At 44.1% G+C, this 21,573-nt stretch overlaps 1 protein-coding gene across 3 annotated transcripts; it reads right to left on the reverse strand.

Annotated features, from left to right (window-relative positions):
• Positions 1-18,112, reverse strand: setd9 (SET domain containing 9). 3 transcript variants are annotated; one of them, XM_029251798.1, is made up of 9 exons: positions 17,935-18,112; positions 17,345-17,694; positions 16,717-16,840; positions 16,529-16,644; positions 15,403-15,506; positions 14,046-14,123; positions 3,133-3,189; positions 2,758-2,811; positions 1-2,197 (listed from the first exon to the last, which is right to left on the reverse strand). In XM_029251798.1, exons 1-8 carry the CDS (start codon positions 18,030-18,032, stop codon positions 2,773-2,775), a joined length of 966 nt encoding a protein of 321 aa, XP_029107631.1. In that variant the 5' UTR covers positions 18,033-18,112; the 3' UTR covers positions 1-2,197; positions 2,758-2,772. The 3 variants fall into 3 exon arrangements, with proteins under 3 accessions (XP_029107631.1, XP_029107632.1, XP_029107630.1); XM_029251799.1 differs by having other exon boundaries at positions 1-2,811; positions 16,556-16,644; XM_029251797.1 differs by having other exon boundaries at positions 1-2,811.
• Between the last annotated feature and the right edge of the window lie 3,461 nt (positions 18,113-21,573).

Here is a 21,573-nt window from a genome sequence, read left to right on the forward strand (position 1 = left end):
TTAAATATTTATCACCAGCAATTAATTAGTTTTATTTATAATTAAGGGGATGCATTGACATACTATTGTAATTCATCCTTTGATCTATTTATCTGCAATTACAATGTATATGGATATGTTTTTAATAAATTGACAAATACAGTACATGCAGTTCTTAGATATGTCAAAAGCAAATGGGAAACGGACAAAATGCACTATAGTTTTTACAGAATGCAAGCTGAATACTTTTCAGTATTGAAATGATTTCTACAAATATCCATGTTTACACAGCAAGGTAATTAGATACACAGGAGAATCCTGTTTGAAGCATAAACAGTGCAATGTGTTTAGCTCTCCTGTTACACTGAATTTAAAAGGCAGTTTTTTCCACATGTCAATATTTCATAGTGTTATTGCAGTTGATACAGGGTTGACTGTATTTGTATAGTTTTAAGGTGTGCCACATTGCTTTACAATAAGCAATGGCATATTTATGATACTATTTTAAACCTTTTACTTTATTCCTGATTGGAATTGTAGCAACGGTGGTTGAAAACTGAGAAGATTTGTATGAAATCAGATTCATTTCTACACTGCATCCATAGCTTGGGGGGTTTGTTTTGGGAAAAGGGAGGGGTTTCCTTATGTGTTGCTGCCATTCTTGTTTACAGTCTTATTTGTTTTGTTATTTATCTTTTTCTTCTCTATTATCTGTTTCACTGGGTCACTTTTTTCCATTGTTCTGGTTAATATAATATAACAAACTACCACTGAGGTTTCATCCTGTAGCAAAATTACTCAACATGTCAGTATATTACCTGCAACATCAGGGATATGAGCCAAGTTACTAAAAGAAAAGGTTGCTGCTGCATTACTACAGGGAGCTCATCTTTCTACCATGAAACACTGCAAACTTGAAAAGGACTTGTCTCATCAAATTTGTTTCTTTAGCTCAAACAATAGAGGTACTACCATATGAATACATAGGAATATTCTAGTTATTCTTCCCTATGAACAACATGACCTAGGGTGCAGGTTTATACTGCTCTCATGCTTTCTTTTTAGCCTACACATTAGTCTTAAATATTTATACCCTTAAGGAAGTTGCCTGTAACTTCATGCCTCATGCCCCACACGGTGTTACCAGAACCGTAAATGTATTGTGTGCCTTGCTGACAAATTTAGATAGAAATCAAGACAAATCTTCAAATACCTCTTTGGCAAACTCAAAATCCTTCATGATGCTTAAAAACAGAAATGCTGATTTAGGTCCAGTTGACATTTGGAGAGAATCGCACCCTTCGAGGCGAATATAATACATTTTATCATATTCTTACTATTATTTTCTTGTTTTGTTTTCCCTTAGAACTCTTGCTTTAAACAACACACTATTTTGTATCAATCACAATTTTATCCATATAAAGAGATTCTGTCAGATTGGCCACATTGTTCTCTCAGATCATGAGCTAGCATTCTGATTCCAGTTCTTCAGTATGCCTTCAAATGACAAGAAGTGAAGTTTTAACTCCTCTTGTGTTTTGGATAATAATATATTCTGTTTGGACATTTCAGATGCAACTGTATAAGATGATGCAAATGATACTTTACTTTCTCAAGCGTCCTTTCAGAGAAAACTTTGGGCTGAAAATTTTTAAAACTTAGAGTTACAAGTGAAGCATTTACGACAACATAAATATTTACTGACCAAGACTAACAATCCTTAACCTTAAATTGGTTTATAAGAATCATATTAAATGGCTATTGTTTCATACTAACTCAATATTCTGATGACATTATATCAAAGGAACAAACCTAGGTATTTTTTTACCTGTTAGCTGAATGCACCACAGAATAAGACGTCTCTTAAAACTGCATTTAGTTGCATATGACCCAACCCAGCTATCAAAAAAAAAAAACTAATTTTTAAAGAGTCTTTTTATATGTCAAAGACAGTAAGGCCTTATTAACAATCTATTATCATACTTACATGTGCTAGCTCAGTCCATTGTTCCTGAAAAGAACTTTACCTTCTTAAACAGCTCGTATACTCCAGAGATTTTGGAGATTTCTGTCAATGTCATCTGGAAAGGTTCGAAGGTTGAACTGTTCTCCTGTACAATTCTATGAGAAGTTCTGGCCTCAAATAAATCCTATACTTTTTCAGAATATTAATTCAAGTGGGTTGTATCCCGGAAACAGGGATTCAATTCGTCCAATTCTAAAAAAGGAAAAAAAATCCGTTAAAATGGTAAAAATGCTCTTGAGCTTTTACTTTGCTTATTGTAGACTGTATGATCATAAAGACTGATAGCTACAGATTCTCTTTCCACAAATCTTCAAACCTGACTAGGTTAAGGAACTTTCATTTTCCTATCTCAGGCACTATCCATACACTACTAGCATTGACAGAAAGATCTCACCATATTTAATTTCAAAAAAGGTGGAAAAATAGAAAGAACTGAAATGAGGCAAATACTTCTTCACAGTACTGCACTTATCCTCATGTATTAGGACTTGGGAGCATGACCATGATTTGTGTTTAAGTAACAACCACTGGCTTTTGTATGTATTCGTTGAAATGTTCTGTTTCCAGTTTTCTTAGCATACAGATTGTAAACAGGAACAATATTTTAACTTCAGTCACAGAACATTGTGTTTCTCAAGTACAGTATATATACTTTTTAAGGATATTTCATCATCTCAGTTGTGCTTTCATGTAAGGCTACTTCTACCACATGAATAAACCTTTTCAGGGAATAAAATAGGATACACACTTACCAGAAGGGCATTCCTTCAAATATTGAAAGGTTTCATTTGTCTCCTTCGATATACCTGGAGAATCACAAGCCCAGTTCAGTTTTTGACAAAGCTGCAGAATGTATGTTTGTCATCCTTATACACCTGAAGAGAAAATGTATCTTACTGCTGTGGTACACTGTACTCACAATGCCCTTGTGCCCCTGCACAAATACAGTATGTGTTTCCCCCAGATGAACAAGTTAACTCCACCAGAAAAGTTCACCTTTGTATCATAATTCTAATGAACTTTGACTGATTACCTTGGATGATTTTTGGAAATTCCTTTACATAGTGCCCCATGACCACTTCTGCTAAATATTCTGACCTTTTCACTTTTTCTGTATTTATTTGTACCTGTATTTGTGTTCTCTGTGTACTGATCTTCTGTTTCTTTGGTGCTGTGACCCAGTTCTGTTGATAAAGATTTTAAAAGATTTTAAGTCAGAATATATAAACTGATTTTTAAAACAGTTCATTTTGCTGTCAGTTCTCTCCTATTTTGTTTGCACTAGAAAATTAAACATTTGTCAAAATCCTTTCGAGAAGAATGAAGATTTATTTTCAGAATGACTAGGTCACGCGTGTTTGTTGTCATGGTGACCAGGAATATATGAATGTGTAAAACATCTTTTACATCACAGAGGCTAGAGATATGTCAGCTATGGACAACAAATATTGTTTCACCCAGTTTTATGCACAGTATGTCAACACACTAGAGAGAATTCAATTGTGATATGAAAAAGCTGATTATTTTTGATCTTTACATTTACATTACATTTATTCATCTACCAGATGCTTTTCTCCAAAGCAATGTACATCTCATAGAAAACACAATGTGTGCATTACATTAAAAGAAAGAGAGACATTAGTTGCAGACGGGGGTCAAGAAGAGTTACCTCCTCGCGGTGACCCCCGGGCAACGTCCCTGACAGCTAAGCTCTCTTCAAATTGATCAAACTGGTCTCACTACTACCATGCAAGCAACTTCACAAAAAAGAATTTCGCCGAGAAAAATGTTCCAAGACTTGACTGGCCTAAAAGCTCTACAACTTAAAGTTGAAGGACTGACACCTGCCAAATGTGACATCATCAAGCAACTTGCTACTGAACACAATGCAACTGCAATCTTGCTTCAAGAAACGCACACTAACTCCAATGATCAGGTGAAGATACCTGGCTTCAACCTAGTTAAAGCTGTACATGAAGAACATTATGGTATAGCCACATTAGCAGGTCAGATGTAAAAATTTCCAATGTGACAACTTTGCAAAGAAATAACAATATTCAAGGGATAGCTGTGCATATCGATGGAGTCAAATTCGTGAAGGTGCACAAACCATCGAAAGCGGTTTTTACATCTCTCCCAGTTTTTAGCCACTCAGCAACATATGCTGGCGACTTTAATTGTCAACACGTCAACTAGGGCTACCACAATAATTCAGCCTGCGGAGAACTAGTCAACTGGGCATCAATGCCGACCTGCAATTTCTTTATGACAACAAGCAACCAGCCAGTTTTCACTCAGGAAGATGGAACAGTGGCACAAATCCAGACCTGACTTTCATTACAAAATGTGACAACCCACAAACCATCAACCCAACAAGAATAATGTTGTGTATTTTCCCAAGATCACAACATAGACCATCTATAATACAACACCCTGCACTGATCATGCCCACACCAAGCTACCCAGTTAAACGTTGGAATCTACAGAAAGCCGACTGGAACAACTTCGCCAAGGACACTGAAGAAGCTATAAGCAGTCCTGAAGAAGCAACTAAAGATAACTTAAATGAATTATGCAATAAATTCACCAAAATTATTATGGAAAAAGCCAAAAAGCACATTCCTAGAGGTGTCAGAAAACTATTTGTTCCCAGGTGGGATGAAGAATGTCAAGAATTATAGAAGAAACACCAAAGCGCCGAAACTAATGAAGAAGCACAAAGTGCAGCGACCAAACTAATTGAGCAACTAAACAAAACCAGACACGAACGCTGGAGGGAAGCAGTTGAAAGCATGGATATCTCACATTCTAGTAGGAAAGCATGGACAGCCATCCACAGACTTACTGGCACAAAGAAAAAGACAAAAACTAACAACACATCTGTGAAAGTTGCAGATGTTGCCACATATTTCTTCAAAAATGGCAAATTTGCAGAACTCGATAAAATGTTTACCTATAAAGTGTTCAATGAACTAAAAGAAGAGTTACACAAACCTTCAGAAGATATGAGCCTATATCAAGAGTTTTTACCTCAAGAAATGGATACTGCAATCAAATGCCTCAAACCTGGTAAAGCTCCAGGCCCGGACAACATACACCCAGAATTCATCATTAATGCTAGCAAACAGACCATCAATTGGCTTAGTATCTTCTATAATAAATGGCTTAAAGAAAACAAAATTCCGAAAATATGGTGACATACAAAAGTGCTTGGGATACTTAAATCGAATAAACCACCAGAAGAAGCTAGTAGCTACCGACCTATCAGCCTGCTGTGCATTACATACAAACTACTTGAGAGATTAGTCTATAACGCATCCAGCCAATAGTCGACCCACAGCTGCCGGATGAACAAGCTGGTTTCAGAACACTCTCTTACAAACACCATTTAGGCCAACTGTCAAAATGTAAATGCAAGGAACAACTTATTGAGAAGACTAGCTGGCCTCTCATAAGGAGCAAACTTCAAAGTGCTACAAATAACCTCAATAGCACTCATATACTCTGCAGCAGAATACTGTGCACCAGTATGGGCTAGAAGTGCCCACATTAACAAAGTAGGCTGAGCATTGAACACTGCAATGAGAATTGTATCTGCCTGCATCCTCTCCACACCAACAAATTACCTACCAGCTGTAACCAGCATACCTCCTCCTGATATCAAGAGAACTGCACAATGCATAGCATTAGCAAAACACTCCTTAAACAATAAAAGCTCATTGCTTTATAGTCACCTAACCGCCATTACTTCTGGCCAACAAAAGCAATTCTGCCTGAAATCTCGAAGGCCTTTCCATCAGTGAGTGGTGCAGCTGCTTGACAGCAGCAGTGGCATGTCACCGAATGCCTGGGCAGAAGCTGAGTGGCAAAAGGAATGGACAAAGGACAGTGGCTCATAGCTACACAGATTTATCCCAGTGCCGTCCTCTAAACCACCCGGAAGCCAGCTACACCGACACTGCTGGGAGCGCCTAAACCGACTACGCACCGAGCACGGCCGATTCAGGGCACACATACAAAATGGGACTAGTAGACAGCCCTGGATGCCCATGCGGAGAACAGGAACAAACAGCAGAACATCTGCTGGATTACTGCCCCATGTACACACTCACGCTAGTGGATTTGACGAACCTCGATGATACAGATGTTAAACTTTGGCTCCATGAAGCCAAGTTTACAGCTTAAAGCTTGCCCTGTGTTTCTAAAGATCTTTTTTGGATCATACGATAAATGAATAAAATAGTTGCAGACATGTGATTCTTAAGTACAGTTAGTTTCTTTCTACCATATGAACCAATCACACGAGTAACTGCACAAAACTACCAGAATATCGACAATTCCTGATCACCTTCCTAGTGATTTTTTTTTCTGAGATACATATAAACATTTACATTACAGGAGTAGCTTTGCAAAGGTTTATCTAGGTCTGATCTTAAAGTTAAAGTGTATTAACATTTATACCTTACATGAACTGAAGAGATCATGGGCAAAGTGAGTCTGGAAGAGGTGAGTTTTAAGACCCTCATCTGTGGACAGAGAGTCAGCAGTTCTAACCAAGAGGGGGAGCTTGTTCCACCACAACGGAGCCAGAAATGTCAAAATGCACCTGTATTTAAATTTCATGTGTGTAAATCCCATAGATAATAAATGCTGTAACAACTGTGACCGCTGTCCTACGTATTATACTTTACTGTTTGCAGTATACTGAAAACAATTGGATTTGTGCAGGCAGGAGAGGGTAACACCATGCAAGAGCGACGTCCCTTGGCATATGGGGTAACGCATGGGACTGGAAGCTGCTGGCTGATGTGGGCAAAGAACTGAGCAGATCATGTACTTTGTAGAGTTAACAGTGCCGATCAAGGATACTATTGGGGAGACATATGAGCAGAAACTGTTAAAGTATGCAGATCTGGTGGGCAAAGGCAAGAGACTATGGGTGGCGGGCTCATATAGGTATAGGTAGATGTTGTGTATTGATTATAGTGAAAACTCCGGGCTAAGTGTAATAGGCCACTCTTAATAGCACCATGGGTTAGAGTTTGGTTGGCCGGCAATATGTACAGAAAAGGGTAGAAGAGTTGTTGCTGCACGTGGTTCAGTAAAGGAAAAAGAAAACATTATCCATCGCGTCTTATCTTTATTCGTGTTCGAGTGTAGTTATTGCACCCGTAAACACAACAGTAGGTATTAGGGGATTTGTGGCTAAATCAGCTACATCATTGTGGAGGAAATTTGATATTAGAGGCTGCTCGTTGAGGGTGGCAGTGAAGGAGCTGTCAGAGAGCTGAGGAGATAAGTCAGTGGCTATGGATGAGGACAGAGCAGGGTAGTCGGGGTTACAGCTCAGAGGGAAGTGTGTAGTGGTGGTAAAATTATAGGCAGAAATGTGCTATTAAAAGAATGTTGCAGAAAACAAAAATAAGGAGTATAGAAAGATGTCAAAGGCTTCACAAATGGCATGGTGTACAGACAAGACCATCTGTAGCACCCCTGTGCCCAGCAGTGAGGGGGAGAAACGGCAGAGGAGAACCGAAGCCGAGAGACCCAAAAACGCACGATCCCAATCCCAATCCCGATTTCGATCACGAGCACGACCCCAAGCCCGCGGACAACGCTGCCAAGACCGGGCCAAGTCCCCCTTGAACCCGTTTCCGGTTCCCCCCTTTCCCCTCCCTTTCCTTCTCCCCAGTGAGGGAATAAATAAACCCCACGTCAGCACAGACGAGCACCCTACCTGGCGTCCTGTCTCCTCTGTTACAGTGGTGCCGAAACCCAGGATCGGACTAAGGAGATGGACAGAGAATAGCTGGAACGCCTTCTCCAGCCACTGCAACTGCAGCACCAAGAATCACAGGATGCGGCCATGGCGGTTCAGTTTGCCGAGCGCCGGGCCCTGGTAGAAGCCCTGGCCGCCCTCACAGACTGCCCTGTCCCGTCGGCGACTGTGCCCATCCATCTCCCAAAGATGATCCGGAGACATTCCTGGAGATATTCAAATGCACCGTCCAAGCCTGCCAGTGGGCTACGGAGGAGTGGGCATTGCAGCTCACCCCTCCTCCTCACGAGGGAGGCCCTCAGGGTGGCGTGTCAAGTACCAGCCACGGCCGCCGTGGATTACGGTGCCCTCCGGGAGGCAGTGATGAGAGGGTTGGCCTGACGACGGAGGACCACCACCGACTGCGCAGCCTGAGGTGGGACGAGTCAGCCCAGCCCTTTCTGTTCGCCCAGTGAGACCTGGACTCCGCCCGCCGATGGCTGCAGCCTGACCGACAAGACCCAGACAGGACTGTGGAGCAGGTGGCCCTGGAACAGTTCATGGCGGCTATGCCAGCTGCTTCTGTTAACTGGCTCCAGTGCCACCGGCCGGAAACACTCACAGAAGCAATCCACCTGGCTGAGAACCATCTTGCTGAGAGCTTCACCACCCTCCCGGCCCCTCCCGCTCCAACGCCTCCTCACACCTAGAAGCCGCCCAAGCCTCGGCCCGCTGCCCATGCCGGGCCTTCGCTCGGCCCTGGCCGCCCAGTTTCTCCTCCCCTACATCCTTCCGCTCCCACAGCCCGCCCTTCCCCAGTCAGAATTATGTCATCACGGTCCGCCCTCCCCTCTGTCCCGTTAGCCACCTCCTTTTCCTCTCCCCAGGGGACCCCTCCAGCAACCGACAGGCAAGGACCAGAGTGCTGGCGGTGTGGGGACCAGGGGCATCTCCAGCAAGATTGCCCCATCATGGACGTCAGCGCCGCGGAGTGCGCTGATGACGCCGCCAGTGCGGCTGCTCCCGGTCCAGCTCCTCGGTAGGGTTCCGAGGGAGTACCAGCTGGGCTTTGTTGGACTCAGGGTGTCAACAAACCATGGTCCATCAAAGCGTGGTGCCGCCGGGGGCATGGCATAAGCGGGGCACGGTGAAGGTTGGGTGTGTTCACGGGGATGTGCACCATTATCCTACCGCGAGCATCACATTCCGGGTCGGGGGCCGAAGCTACAAGGTATGGGCTGCAGTTGCCCCGTGCCCGCCATTTCCACTGATACTGGAGACCGATTGGGAGGGTTTTGCCGTGGCTGTCGTGCAGGCAGAAGTGAGCAGGACCCACGCTGCAGGGGAGGTCTGCTGCTTCCCGACCACACCGGGGAGGGATGTGCTGGGCACCGGAGCGCTGACGTCCCGGACAAACATCGTGCAGCTTGCAGAGGTGAGTGACTTCCCCCTCGAACAGTCACAAGACAATATGATCCATCATGCACGCAAACAAATAGCTAAAATCAACGGGGTGCCAGTTCGCCCTGGGCAGCCACTTACCTACCTGTATTTTTGTGTAGTTAGTGACCGTTATTACCGTGTACACCGCGATCCAGACACCATGAAGGACAGCCTCCAGCTTTTAGTACCCCGCAGTTGCCAGGAAATGTTAGTCCACGCAGCCCACTCTAACCTCGTGGCAGTACACCTCGGGCAGGTTATGGCGACTCCTGGGTTGGCTTTATTGGCTGGATATTCGCGGGGACATCCATCGCTGGTGTGCTGCTTGCCCCAAGTGTCAGCGGGTAAACCCCTCCACCATATTGCGTGCACCACTGTGTCTGCTCCCCCTAGTGGACACCCCATTCGACTGGGTTGGGGTGGACCTTGTCAGGCCCTTGGAGCGGAGTACACCACGCAGTACCCAGAGGCGATTCCCTTGTGTAATATGTTGGCGCGCATGGTGGCTGATGCATTATTTAAACTGTTCACGAGGGTAGGCATACCAAAGGTGATCCTCACCAACCAGGGCACCACGTTTATGTCGCGCACCCTCACAGACTTGTATAATCTGTTGGGGGTTCAGCCCGTTCGGACCAGCGTCTTTCACCCCCAAACAGACGGGCTGGTAGAGCGGTTCAACTGATCTCTGATAAACATGATTGCAAAGCTCGTGGTTGAAGACCCCCGACACAGGGACCAGCTACTGGACCCCCTGTTGTTTGCGGTGCGGGAGGTGCCCCAGGCCTCCACAGGGTTTTTCCCCTTTGAGCTGTTATACCGCCATCGCCCCCGGGGTGTCCTGGATAGTATCAGGGAGGCACAGGAGGAGGGGCCCCAGCCCTAGCAAAAACGAACTGCAGCACATTCTTGACCTAAGAGAGCGGTTAAACGCTCTCAGTCGCCTATCCCGGCCACATCTGCAACAAGCCCAGGAGAGGCAAGCACGCGCCCCTCAGTCTAAATTGCTTGCCAAGTGGCAAGGACCCTTTGTGGTCACACGGCACATTGGGGAGGTCGACTACAAGGTCCTCCGATCTGACTGAGGCGGGGCACGGCAAATATACCACCTCAACCTCCTTAAGCGCTGGCAGAAGGACCTGCTTGCCTCCCTGGCCACCTCGGTCCCGGCACAGGACGAGTTGGGCCTGGAGCTGCCCGACCTGGGTAATGACCCCCTTCCTGTCACAATGGGCCCGGGTCTTACCGATGGCCAGCAAACAGAGGTGGTCCAAGTGCAGCAAGAGTTTGTTAATGTGTTCTCCCCTCTGCCGGGTCAGACAACGCTCGTACAGCACTGGATTCAGCCCCTCGGGGGGGGCGGTGCGCAGTTGGCCGTATCAGATTCCTGTTCACAAACAAAAAGTGATGCGGGATGAACTCAGTAAAATGCTGCAACTCAGAATCATAGAGGAATCCCACAGCAATTGGAGCAGTCAAGTGGGATTGGTCCCAAAGCCGGACGGCTCCATCCGCTTCATGTGGATTACCAGCGGGTCAATGCGGTCACGAAGTTTGAAGCCTACCCCATGCCCTGGGTGGATGAGTTACTGGACCAGCTGGAATCTGCTCCTTTCTATTCGACACTGGATCTCACCAAGGGCTACTGGCAGATTCCCTTGTCTCAAGAGTCCAAGGAAATCTCGGATTTCTTGACTCCTTTTAGTTTGCACCAGTTCGTCAGACTCTCATTTGGTTTACATGGGGCCCCAGCCACCTTCCAACACCTCATGGACAAGGTCCTTGCACTCCACGCCAATTATGCTGCGGCCTATTTAGATGATGTTATTGCGTACAGTCCTGACTGGGAGCGGCACACGGTCCACTTGCGGGCGGTTCTGCAGGCCTTGAGGGAGGCGGGCCTCACGGCAAACCTAGCGAAGTGTGCGACTGGAAGGAGAGAGGTATGGTATCTGGGGTTCCTCTTGGGGAATGGACAAATTCAGCCCCAAATCAACAAAACAGCCGCTATCACGGCTTCTCCGATCCCCAAGACAAAAAAAGAGGTGAGGTATTTTCTGGGGGTCACAAATTATTATCGGCCGTTCATCCCGGGGATCTCTACATTAGCCGTGCCCCTGATGGACCTCATCCGCCAAGGGGCCCCAGAGCCGGTCCGGTGGACAGAGCAGTGCCAGCTTGCTTTCTGGACAATCAAGGAAACGCTGTGTGGGGGTCCCGTCCTCGCCTACCCTGACTTTTCTCTCCCCTTTCTTTTACAGACCGACGCCTCCAATTGGGGTCTGGGGGCGGTCCTCTCCCAGGAGGTAAAAGGGGAGTGGCGGCCCCTGCTTTATCTCAGCTGCAAGCTGACCAGCCCGGAATGCAGCTACAGCAATGTTGAGAAGGAGTGCCTGGCAATCAAGTGGGCAGTCCTCTCCCTCCGGTTTTACCTCCTGGGATGGGAATTCGACCTGTGCACGGACCACGCCCCCTTGCAATGGCTGCACTCAAATAAGCACTCGAACCCCCACCTCACCCACTGGTACCTAGCCCTCCAGCCCTTCCACTTCCAGGTGGTTCACCGACCGGGTCCAGAGCAGGTGGTCCCCGATTTCCTCTCGCGCTGGGGAGGGGCTGGGGGTCGGGCGGGGCCCCTGGGGGACCTGCCAGCAGCGGTGGAGGGGTGCTGCACGCCGAGGTGGCGGGGGAAGGGGGCGGAAAGAGGACAAAGCAGCTGCAGCCGGGGCTAATCACTTATCCCATTTCTTCCCCGCACCTGGCAGTGAGAGGTAGAAATGGCAGAGGAGAATCGACCCCAAGAGACCCGAGAGCACACAATCCCGATCCCAACTCTGATCATGAGCACAACGCTGCCAAGACCAGGCCAAGTCCCCCTCATACCCGTTCCCAGTTCCTCCTTTCCCCTACCTTTCCTTCTCCCCAACGAGGGAATAAATAAACCTCACGTCAGCACAGACGAGCACCCTACCTGGCGTCCTGTCTCCTCTGTTACACCATCATTAAGAATTGGAAGTCATATGGCACCACTTTACCTTGCCTGGCCATCACTTCAAACTGGCTGCCCAACCAATGACAATGATCAGAGAGGCTACTAAGAGGTCATTGGCAACTCTGAACTTTCCAGTACATCTTACCATTAAATAAAAACTATTCCTTCAAAGCACAGTGCTCGCAGCATCCTATTGTGAGGCTGTTTCTCTTCACTGGGTCTGGGGCACTTGTCAGGGTAGAAGGGAAGATGGATCGGCAAAACAGGGAACTTGTTGAAGAAAGCCTGCAGCCCTCAGACAGGATGGTGAAAATGGGAAGAAGAGTCACCTTTCAACATTACAATGATCTAAAACAACTGCCAAAGCAACCACACAGTGACTGAAGGACAAGAAGAAGAATGATCTTGACTGCCCTTTTCAAGCTCTGAGTGGGCCACTCATCAACGGTCACCACACAATTTCCTCTGTAATAAAGAATAGACAAAGGTTCCCCCCTCTATGTGTGCGTAGCTGGTAGAAATGTGTCCAAACAGGCTCAAGATCAAAAGGGGTGACAACTTTCTATACTCAGTGTAACTCAACATAACTGGTCTAAGTAAGGGAGGACAGGAAGGCTGGATGGACATACACAAGTTTATTGCACCATTTGCATGATAAAAGTTAATTTCTATTGAAAGATTAAATATAAGTGATATAAACAGTAAACTTGCACAAGGTAACATAAGGTGTACCAGACTGTAACTGCAATATGACCATAAGAAATCTGTTTATATATCTGCAAAACAAGTGCATGACAGTTACTAAAGTGCGTATTCATACATATAATACTAGTCATGGTCACTAGACACAAATAAACTACCAGAGTAAGAAAAAGTACTATAGTTGTACCAGCAACAGACAACTAACTGCACCTGAGTTTAACTGCATTTATCAGTGTGCTCAAAAGTGGAGAGGAGAAATGTGAAATGTGATACATACACACACACATTTTCAGAACCGCTTGTCCCATACAGGGTCGCAGGGAACCAGAGCCTACCCGGCACATCTCCCTCCAAATTAACTAAACACAAAATACTTGGCACACCCGAATTTGTCTTTGTTTCATACCAGATCTGAGTTAGGATAAATCCGGACACACAAAGGTGATAATCTGTAAACGTGAACAAGACTCGTCCCAGCCTTGCACTTCAAGAAGCTGTGTGAAAGCACATATTGTTGTGCAATTTAATGTATTGCACTACGTGAGCAGCTCAAATCTAATCCTAAAATTTTAATAAATTAGTCATGAGAAAACGCATAAATGCATAAATTGTACTTTTGCTGAGATGTATGTCGCTTTGGACAAAAATGTCTGCTAAATGAATAAATGTAAATGTAAATGAAAACACAAGTAGTTGCCTGTTGTTTCAACCTTTGGATTATCTGATGTTTAATTAGTATAAAATTATGCATTCACACTTAAGGCAACAGGAATTTTTTCCTGTCATTAAGTGCCTTTAACATATGCAGACTTTCACCAATTCTTTAACAAAAAAAAAATGTTTAATAAACAAGAAACATTGCCACAGTATACTAATCACACACACAGTGGCTGAAACCACTTGTTCCAAGCGGGGTCGCGGCAAACCGGATCCCAACCCCGCAACACAAGGCTGGAGGTTGAGGGGGCACACCCAGGACAGGATGCCAATCCCTCGCAAGGCACCCAAAGCATGACCTGAAACTCAGACCCGCCAGAGAGTGGGACCCGGCCAAGCCCGCTGCACCACCGCACCCCCCCAGTATACAAATGTAAAAGCAAAATTAAATGCTCATTTTAAAAAAAAAAAAAAACCTAGTGGACAACCGTGTAATAGTTTGAGAAGAGCTCCTCCCCTGATCGTATGTCTCTCAACGCCACAAGAACAACACATCTTAATGGCCTGAAAAAGAATGAGAAATAAATACATTAAACTGAAATCAGTGACAGCCAACAGTTTGAAACACCCACTGTAATACATGCTATAGATTAAATTATTTAATTAAAAAAAAAAAAAAAAAAAAAAAAACTATTATTCTATTTCAGGCTACTTTCATTTCACACATCTAGGACTAATACATTTTCTGTATCCAGACACTTCAGGTTATAATCGTTTAAGATTTTCCAAGGACAGAAAGATTTCCCAGCTCATTTTTCTGAATTGTCTTCACTTTTCTTTTTTCTAAAACTTCTCTCTGTTGTGAGCAAAAGTTTTTAAAAATGTGACGGTCTTGTCGTACACCACTGAGTTTTGGCTTTCCACCGTTAGTTTGCAGCAAATCAGAACAGAAACAAGTAGGAGTGGCACAGTAGTGTTTAACTTTTTCCTCTAATTTTCCTGATTCCAGTAATAAGTAACAAGATGGATCAGTTAACAAGCTTCCCTGAATAGCGGTTTGTCAAGAGAATGTATTCTTATTTCAATCAAAAACATTTAAATTTTAATGTTGACAGACCTCAACAAAAGCCTGAGTAAGTATTTTTACGGTGTACAGGAAAAGCCAACATATTTACCCATGAAAAAAAAACTGAGAGCTCTGTTAAGACAGATGATAAAGTTAATGGTAGCCCATAGCTGGCAGACATGGGAAATGTTCATGTAATAAATCAGAAAATGGCACAGAATGAGAGGTTTGGAAGATTAAAAAAAAATAAAGTAAAAATGCATTAAGTTTTAATTTGAATGTAGTTTTGAAGTTCCCAAAAACTAGTAAATGTGTCACACCACAATGCAGTGCGGTCATGTCAGGTAGTGTATCCTGTGTCACAGCATTTCCCACAGTAGTTTCAGACACCACACAGCATACACTCCAAAGGACAAGCAGCTTTTGGTAATGGTTGAATGGAAGTATTGATTGTTGTTTATTTATTATAGCTTTGGCTGAGATCCTTAGAAAAACTAATCCATTGAAAAGTAGACATGTATTATTCAACTTTTGACTGCAATAAGGTAAAAGTGATTTCAAGCAACAGACTGACTTCCAGGCCCATTATATCATACTTATCAGTTGAAGGCTCAGTGTAATTTCTTCTAACATAGTTTATCAGCATCAAGCTACTGTCCTACTAAATTTATTTATATTCCATCATGACTACCTCCACAAACATACCTTTTAAACAAAACTCAATGAAGCATTTTTCTACATATGAAAATGTTCATCACTAATTTGAAATCATCTTTACCTTTTGTGTCATTTCTGTAATTCACATTTGGAAGGTACTGACAGAGCTCCAGAGGAAATTCTGTAGAGATGTCAAATTCCTGGTAACACACATTAGCAGCCTTATCTGAAACAAAAAACAATGAAAGAGTCACTGATATACAACCCCATTTCCAAAACAGTTGGGACAGTATGTAAAATGGAAATAAAAACAGAAAGCAGTGATTTGTAAATGCTCTTTCACCCAGATTTAATTGAAAACAGCACAAAGACAAGATATGTAAAATTTTAAACTAATCAATCTATTTTGCTAAACATATTCATTCTGAATGTGATGCCTGCAACACATTCAAAAAGGGTTGAATGTCTGGTTTTTTATGCAGTGCAATCTGAGGGCTCCAAGATCATGGGCATTCAGTATTGGTTTGCAGCCTTTCCCTTTACATGCCGATTTCTCCGGATTCTTTCAGCGTCTTAATAATGATATAAACCATACCAGGTGAAATCCCTAAATTCTTTGCAATTCCATGTTGATCAGTGTTGGTTATAAACTGTTCAACGATTCACTGACACAGTTTAGCGCAAAGTAGCGAAGGCCTCAACAGATCATTGTTTGTAAATAATGGAGCTTTTCCTGGATGCTCCTTTAACACCCAATCATGAGAGCGTCGCCTGTTACCTATTCACTTATTTATGTGTGGAAAGTTCCAAACAGGTTTTTCTTTTTAATAAAACACATTTCCACAGGTAAACGGGCACCTGTCCCAACTTCTGTGGGACGTGTTGCAGGCATCACAATTGGAATTAGCTTATATATACAAATTCGTTTTAAGTGTCTTACGCCCTGTGTTACCGGGTTAGGCTCCGGTTCCCCGTGACCCCGTATGGATAAGCGGTTCTGAAAATGTGTGTGTGTGTGTGCGTGTGCGTTTTAAGTGTATGAAGTACAACATTAAATTTCTTTGTACTGATTTGATACAAGAGCATTTACAAATCACTGCTTTCTGTTTTGATTTTTTTTTTTACATACTGTCCCAACTTTTTTGGAAACGGGGTTGTGCTTTATTGTTACTTGTCCAAGCAGCTCATTGTTGACACACAAGTCACAAATCAGAATGCATTTTTTGGAGGACAGAAGGTACCACGTGCCATTTGAGCAGTTGTTCACATACTGACCCACTGCCAGTGGGTTATCAGGTTTAGCAGTCAGCCATGTAGTGTCACTGAATGTGAAAGCACCCAGCCTGTCCCTGCTACTACATGACCTGGAACAGAATGTCGGTATTTAAAATTTATGTGTAATACAGCACAAAAGAAATACAAATACAAATTCTTACCTGTATACTATTTTGGAAATCCCTTTGTCTTTGCCATCAATTAAAATACCATCTATGCATCTGAATACAAATGGATTGCAAAGAGACTGTAAGAAGATGGGCTCATACATCTCATAGACTGTGCCTGTGAAAAGATTGAGTAAAGTATCTTAAACAAGGCTGGAGTCAAACTGACACTGTCATAGCAAAATAGTACAGTTTTAGTAAATGTAACATATGAAAATAAAGAGGGCTTGCCGAAGCAATGAGACAACGTTACCCGACGGCACCTTGAAATCTGTGAATTTGTGCATGTCACATTGTGCTTATCATCATTTGTTTTTAGAATTTAAAACCTGACTTATCCAAAACATAATGAAAAAGGAAAAGTAAGTTAATTTATCAATTATCACAAAGGTTAAAACATCTGAAGAGCAGTAGCCTCATATGTACACCTGTATAATTCAAGTAGTCTGCGATTTTCTCCTGTTCTAGATACATCTGGGAAACAGCCGAAGCTACATTTTGCATAAACTGCAATCACAGAAAGAAAATCAAACTTTAAGAGCTCTATATACTATCAATTAAAAAGCAGCTCAGGACACTGCTGAATCCAGTGAGAATTTTGCCGCTCTCTGACAGTGGCTACCTGGATACATTGCAACCACTGCCCCTTTTGACACCGTTCCCATGGCAACGAAGACGCCAATTCCCGCAGACGGGACAGAACTTGGCCTCCGTTTAACACTGAAACCCAGCGTGTCGAGCATGACTTTCACTGGATCATGCTTCTCTGGATGACAGTTCTGCAGTACTTGTGCACTACGTCCAAGAGCTTGGTAAGAGGTTTGTAACGAAAACGGAAGGAGGTGTAACACTTGTCGCTGTCTCTCGAGGTCACTTGCGAAGAGAGCCTTGAAGAGGCTCAACAGGGACTCGAACACTTTGCTGTCCGGCACCACTTTGTCCTGGGACCGCGCTTTCACCTGTCGCAGAGTTCTAAAAAGTACAGTTAGAAAACAAAACACAAACTGTTGAGGTAGCTAGGCTGAACAAACAATTCAACTGTGGCACAGACTATAACTTTTAATGTGCAACTTAGCACGAGACTTTGTTTGCAGATAAACTTGTTACCACTTTTCTTAAGACTTAACACTAAACTCTGATAATACTACGGCAAAAGAACGCAACATCAGCAGCTAACAATTATTACGCATGTATCATTATTCCACCACGTACCTCTCGTTTTTGCCAAGATTGACGGCCATCCACGGTACAAATCGATACTTGTAGGAATTCCATCTACCATGCAATACTTGCGAAATAAATTTGATCATCCTGACAAGCAAAAGACACCATTTCCCTGCCGTCGGCGGCAACGCTTTCGCACGTCACGTGCACCGCCACCGCAGTCCGTCGCAAGGTTTCTACGCATGTGCGCGGAGCCCTCCTGAGGGCGCATGCGTGGGGGAAGGGAATGGGAGGGAACGTGGAGCTCGTGACGGGAATTGTGCCTGGAGATGTGGCAGGTTGTGAATCCTAGGGAAAGAGCTCGGGCAATCAATGTGTCTGTATCCAAATGTGAAAAAGCGAAAGCTCTGCCCCTTCACTTCTATAAACATGCCCTTCTCAGTGAGTATAGCTGATTTGATAGTTTTCATCTGAGGAATTTTACTGGAGCATTTAGAGTAAGTACCTCACTCATGGCTACTTACAGCTCAAGGTGGGATTCAGACCTGCAACCTTTTGGGTTCAAGGGCAGCAGCTAGTATAAGCACAATGCTACCAGCTGTCCCTGATCTAACTTAACAGTTTAAGTGATACTCTGTTACACTGAGAGAGAATCTGTTCACTGCAGCGTGTTTTGTCCAAGTACATGTGTGCATGTGGAGATGCTGAGACTGACATCCCCTGGAACGCAAAGATGACAGTGTAGCCCGTGACATGTGAGGTCTACGTGGATGTGGAGCCTGTGTATCCTTTGCGGTTAGGACGGATGTGTAGGCAGTACACATGCGTGTGTGGATTATCCTGACTATATGTAGGGTTAAACTCCGCCGTGGATGGTCCCAAGCCCAGCTGAGAAAGGAGGAGGGTTGGGCGTGGGGCTAGTTACCCCACGCCATAAAAACCTTGTCAGCTACAGAAACACCATCGAGGGACCCTTCTTGGCGGCATATGCCCCATGAGGAGTGGAAGGCGTAAGTAATGTAGGGTTAGGGTCAATATGTGATCTATATCTGTTTTAGGGTGGGTAATTCACACCTAGTGCCAGTGAGCTCCAATGGGACATAGTGATATGCCATATGGACAGGACTAAAGTTGAAAAAACTATCCACCATATTCAGAAATTACATTCAACATTAATTTACAATAAATGGCAGATGAGTTCACAGAATTAGTACTCAAACATATTTATAATATTTTCATAGGTGTAATTTAGTCACAACTTTACCCTAGGTGCAGCCTTTTTAGTAAATTCACACAGATAATTTGTGAAAATAAAGTTACCTTGCAGGAAATACCATATCTGTATGTATACAAACACTTAACTATCTCACTTGTACAAGGTTTCATCGCGAGGGGCCATGACGCCATGCGCCACCCCGCCCCCTCCTGCCGCCAGGTATACATAGCACTGGACCCCCATGCTGGACCTTGCAGGTGGTGGGCCCACATGGCCCCCCCACGATGCCTTTTCAGGCTGGGCCTTGCCGGGCTACGTGGGCTCCGTGACAGGGTAAGGAGTTTGGCCATCCGGGAGGAACTCAGTGTCAAGCCGTTACTCCTCCACATTGAAGGAGCCAGTTGAGGTGGTTCAGGCATCTGATAAGGATGCCCCCTGGGCACCTCCCTTTGGAGGTATACCAGGCACGGCCAACTGGGACAAGGCCCTGGGGTCGGGGTCTATTTCTCATTTTTCTCGAAGTGTATTTCTCATTTTTACACTGTATATTTTTTGCAGTTCTTTTAAAATATTTAACATACTAGTAACACATTAACATGAATCCAAAATTCCATTTGTTAATCAATACACTTAAATTTAAAAAGTAAATATTAATAAAATAAACTTACCAAATAAATAACTTAGATAAAAAAATATTTATTACCTGCTTAACTTTTGTATAATTCAACTGTCGGTACAGAAACACACAACATAGGGTACAGAAGTTATGTCTTGTTGAAATAAACCCTGAATGGCTTTATTACTGGTTTTTGAAATTAAAGAGAAGCATTTCTTTCCAACTGATGACTTTTGGATTGAGTGATGGCAGTTCAGTTGAACATAGTTGGGGAAGATTATTGAGAAACATGAGTACCATTAATAGCATTAAAGGAGTAGCATTAATAACACTTAAGAATTCCCTTGTTGAGATGGGAAGCTTAAAATAATCAAATATTTCTTTGTAAGTTCTTTGTTCTTTGTAAATAATGCTCCTTTGGAATTGTATAACTGAGCCACCAATAGGATGTTATCATACCAGGTCTTATAGAATAAAGATATCTTTCTATATTAGACATCACTACTATTCCAAATAAAACAAGAGAGCGGAGAGAAGTTGCGTTTGTAAATTAAATTGCGGAAGGCTGACAATTTTAAGAAGAGTTTGTTAATGCTATACCTCCAGAAGGGCTGTCTCAGTGGAGTGGACTGCTTACCAGTCACTCTTATCTGCTTTTCAGTATGCTGCCTCTTCAGCTAAAACCTCCTTCTTCCACAACAAAATACAGTCTGCATCCAAAAAACCACAGTCTCTTTGCCACCTTCTCATCCCTTCTGTGCCCCCCGCCACAGGCAGTATCTGACGGTATCTGATGCTCTCCAAGCTGGTAGAGCTGCCTCCCTCTCCTCGGTCCTCATCCTCCTCGATCTGTCTGCAGCATTCGACACTGTAAATCACCGGATTCTACTCTCCTCTCTTAACCAGATTGGGATCAAAGGTGCGGCACTCAGATGGTTTGAGTCCTACCTCTCTGACAGATCCTATCAAGTGGTCTGGCGGAGCTCTCGTTCTTCTCCTCTGCCTCTCTCAACCGGTGTTCCGCAGGGCTCGGTATTGGGTCCTCTTCTTTTCTCCATCTACACCTCCTCCCTCGGTCCAGTCATAGCCTCCCATGGATTCAAATATCACTGCTATGCTGATGATACCCAGCTCTTCCTCTCCTTTCCACCTGGTGCGTCAGACATCTCCGTACGCATTGCTGCCTGCCTGTCAGACATCTCTTCATGGATGCATGATCACCACCTCCAACTCAACCTCTCCAAAACAAAGATTCTTTACCTCCCAGATGGCCTGTCCTCCTGTCACGACCTCTCGATCAAACTGGACAACTCACTCATTTCGCCTAGCTCCTTTGCTAAGAGTCTGGGAGTGACAATTGATGTGAGTCTGTCATTCTCTCAACATATTGATGCCACAACCCAGTCCTGCAGATACATCCTGCATAATATTTGTAGGATCCGTCCCTACCTCGCTACTGACTCTGCCCAACTACTTGTCCAAGCTATGGTGACTTCCTGTCTGGACTACTGCAACTCTCTTCTGTGTGGCTTTCCTGCTAATGCCATCAAACCTCTGCAGCTTCTACAGAATGCTGCTGCACGAGTTGTGTTTGATTTGCCAAAGCGCTCCCATGTATCTCCTCTACTTATTTCTCTGCACTGGCTTCCTATAGCTGCCCGTATCAAATTCAAAACCCTGGTTACTGTGTACAAATGCATCAATAGAATCCCGGCTATTTACAGGACTTGATCAACCGGTACACCCCAGCCAGCCCCCTTCGCTCACCTACTTCTGCTTGCTTGGTGGTCCCGCGCATGAAAGGCAAAGCTTGGAGGTTCTCGCTTCTGGGTCCGTTGTGGTGGAATGACCTTCC

The sequence above is a fragment of the Scleropages formosus genome, chromosome 5 (assembly GCF_900964775.1).
Source record: "Scleropages formosus chromosome 5, fSclFor1.1, whole genome shotgun sequence".
Lineage (NCBI taxonomy): Eukaryota > Metazoa > Chordata > Actinopteri > Osteoglossiformes > Osteoglossidae > Scleropages > Scleropages formosus.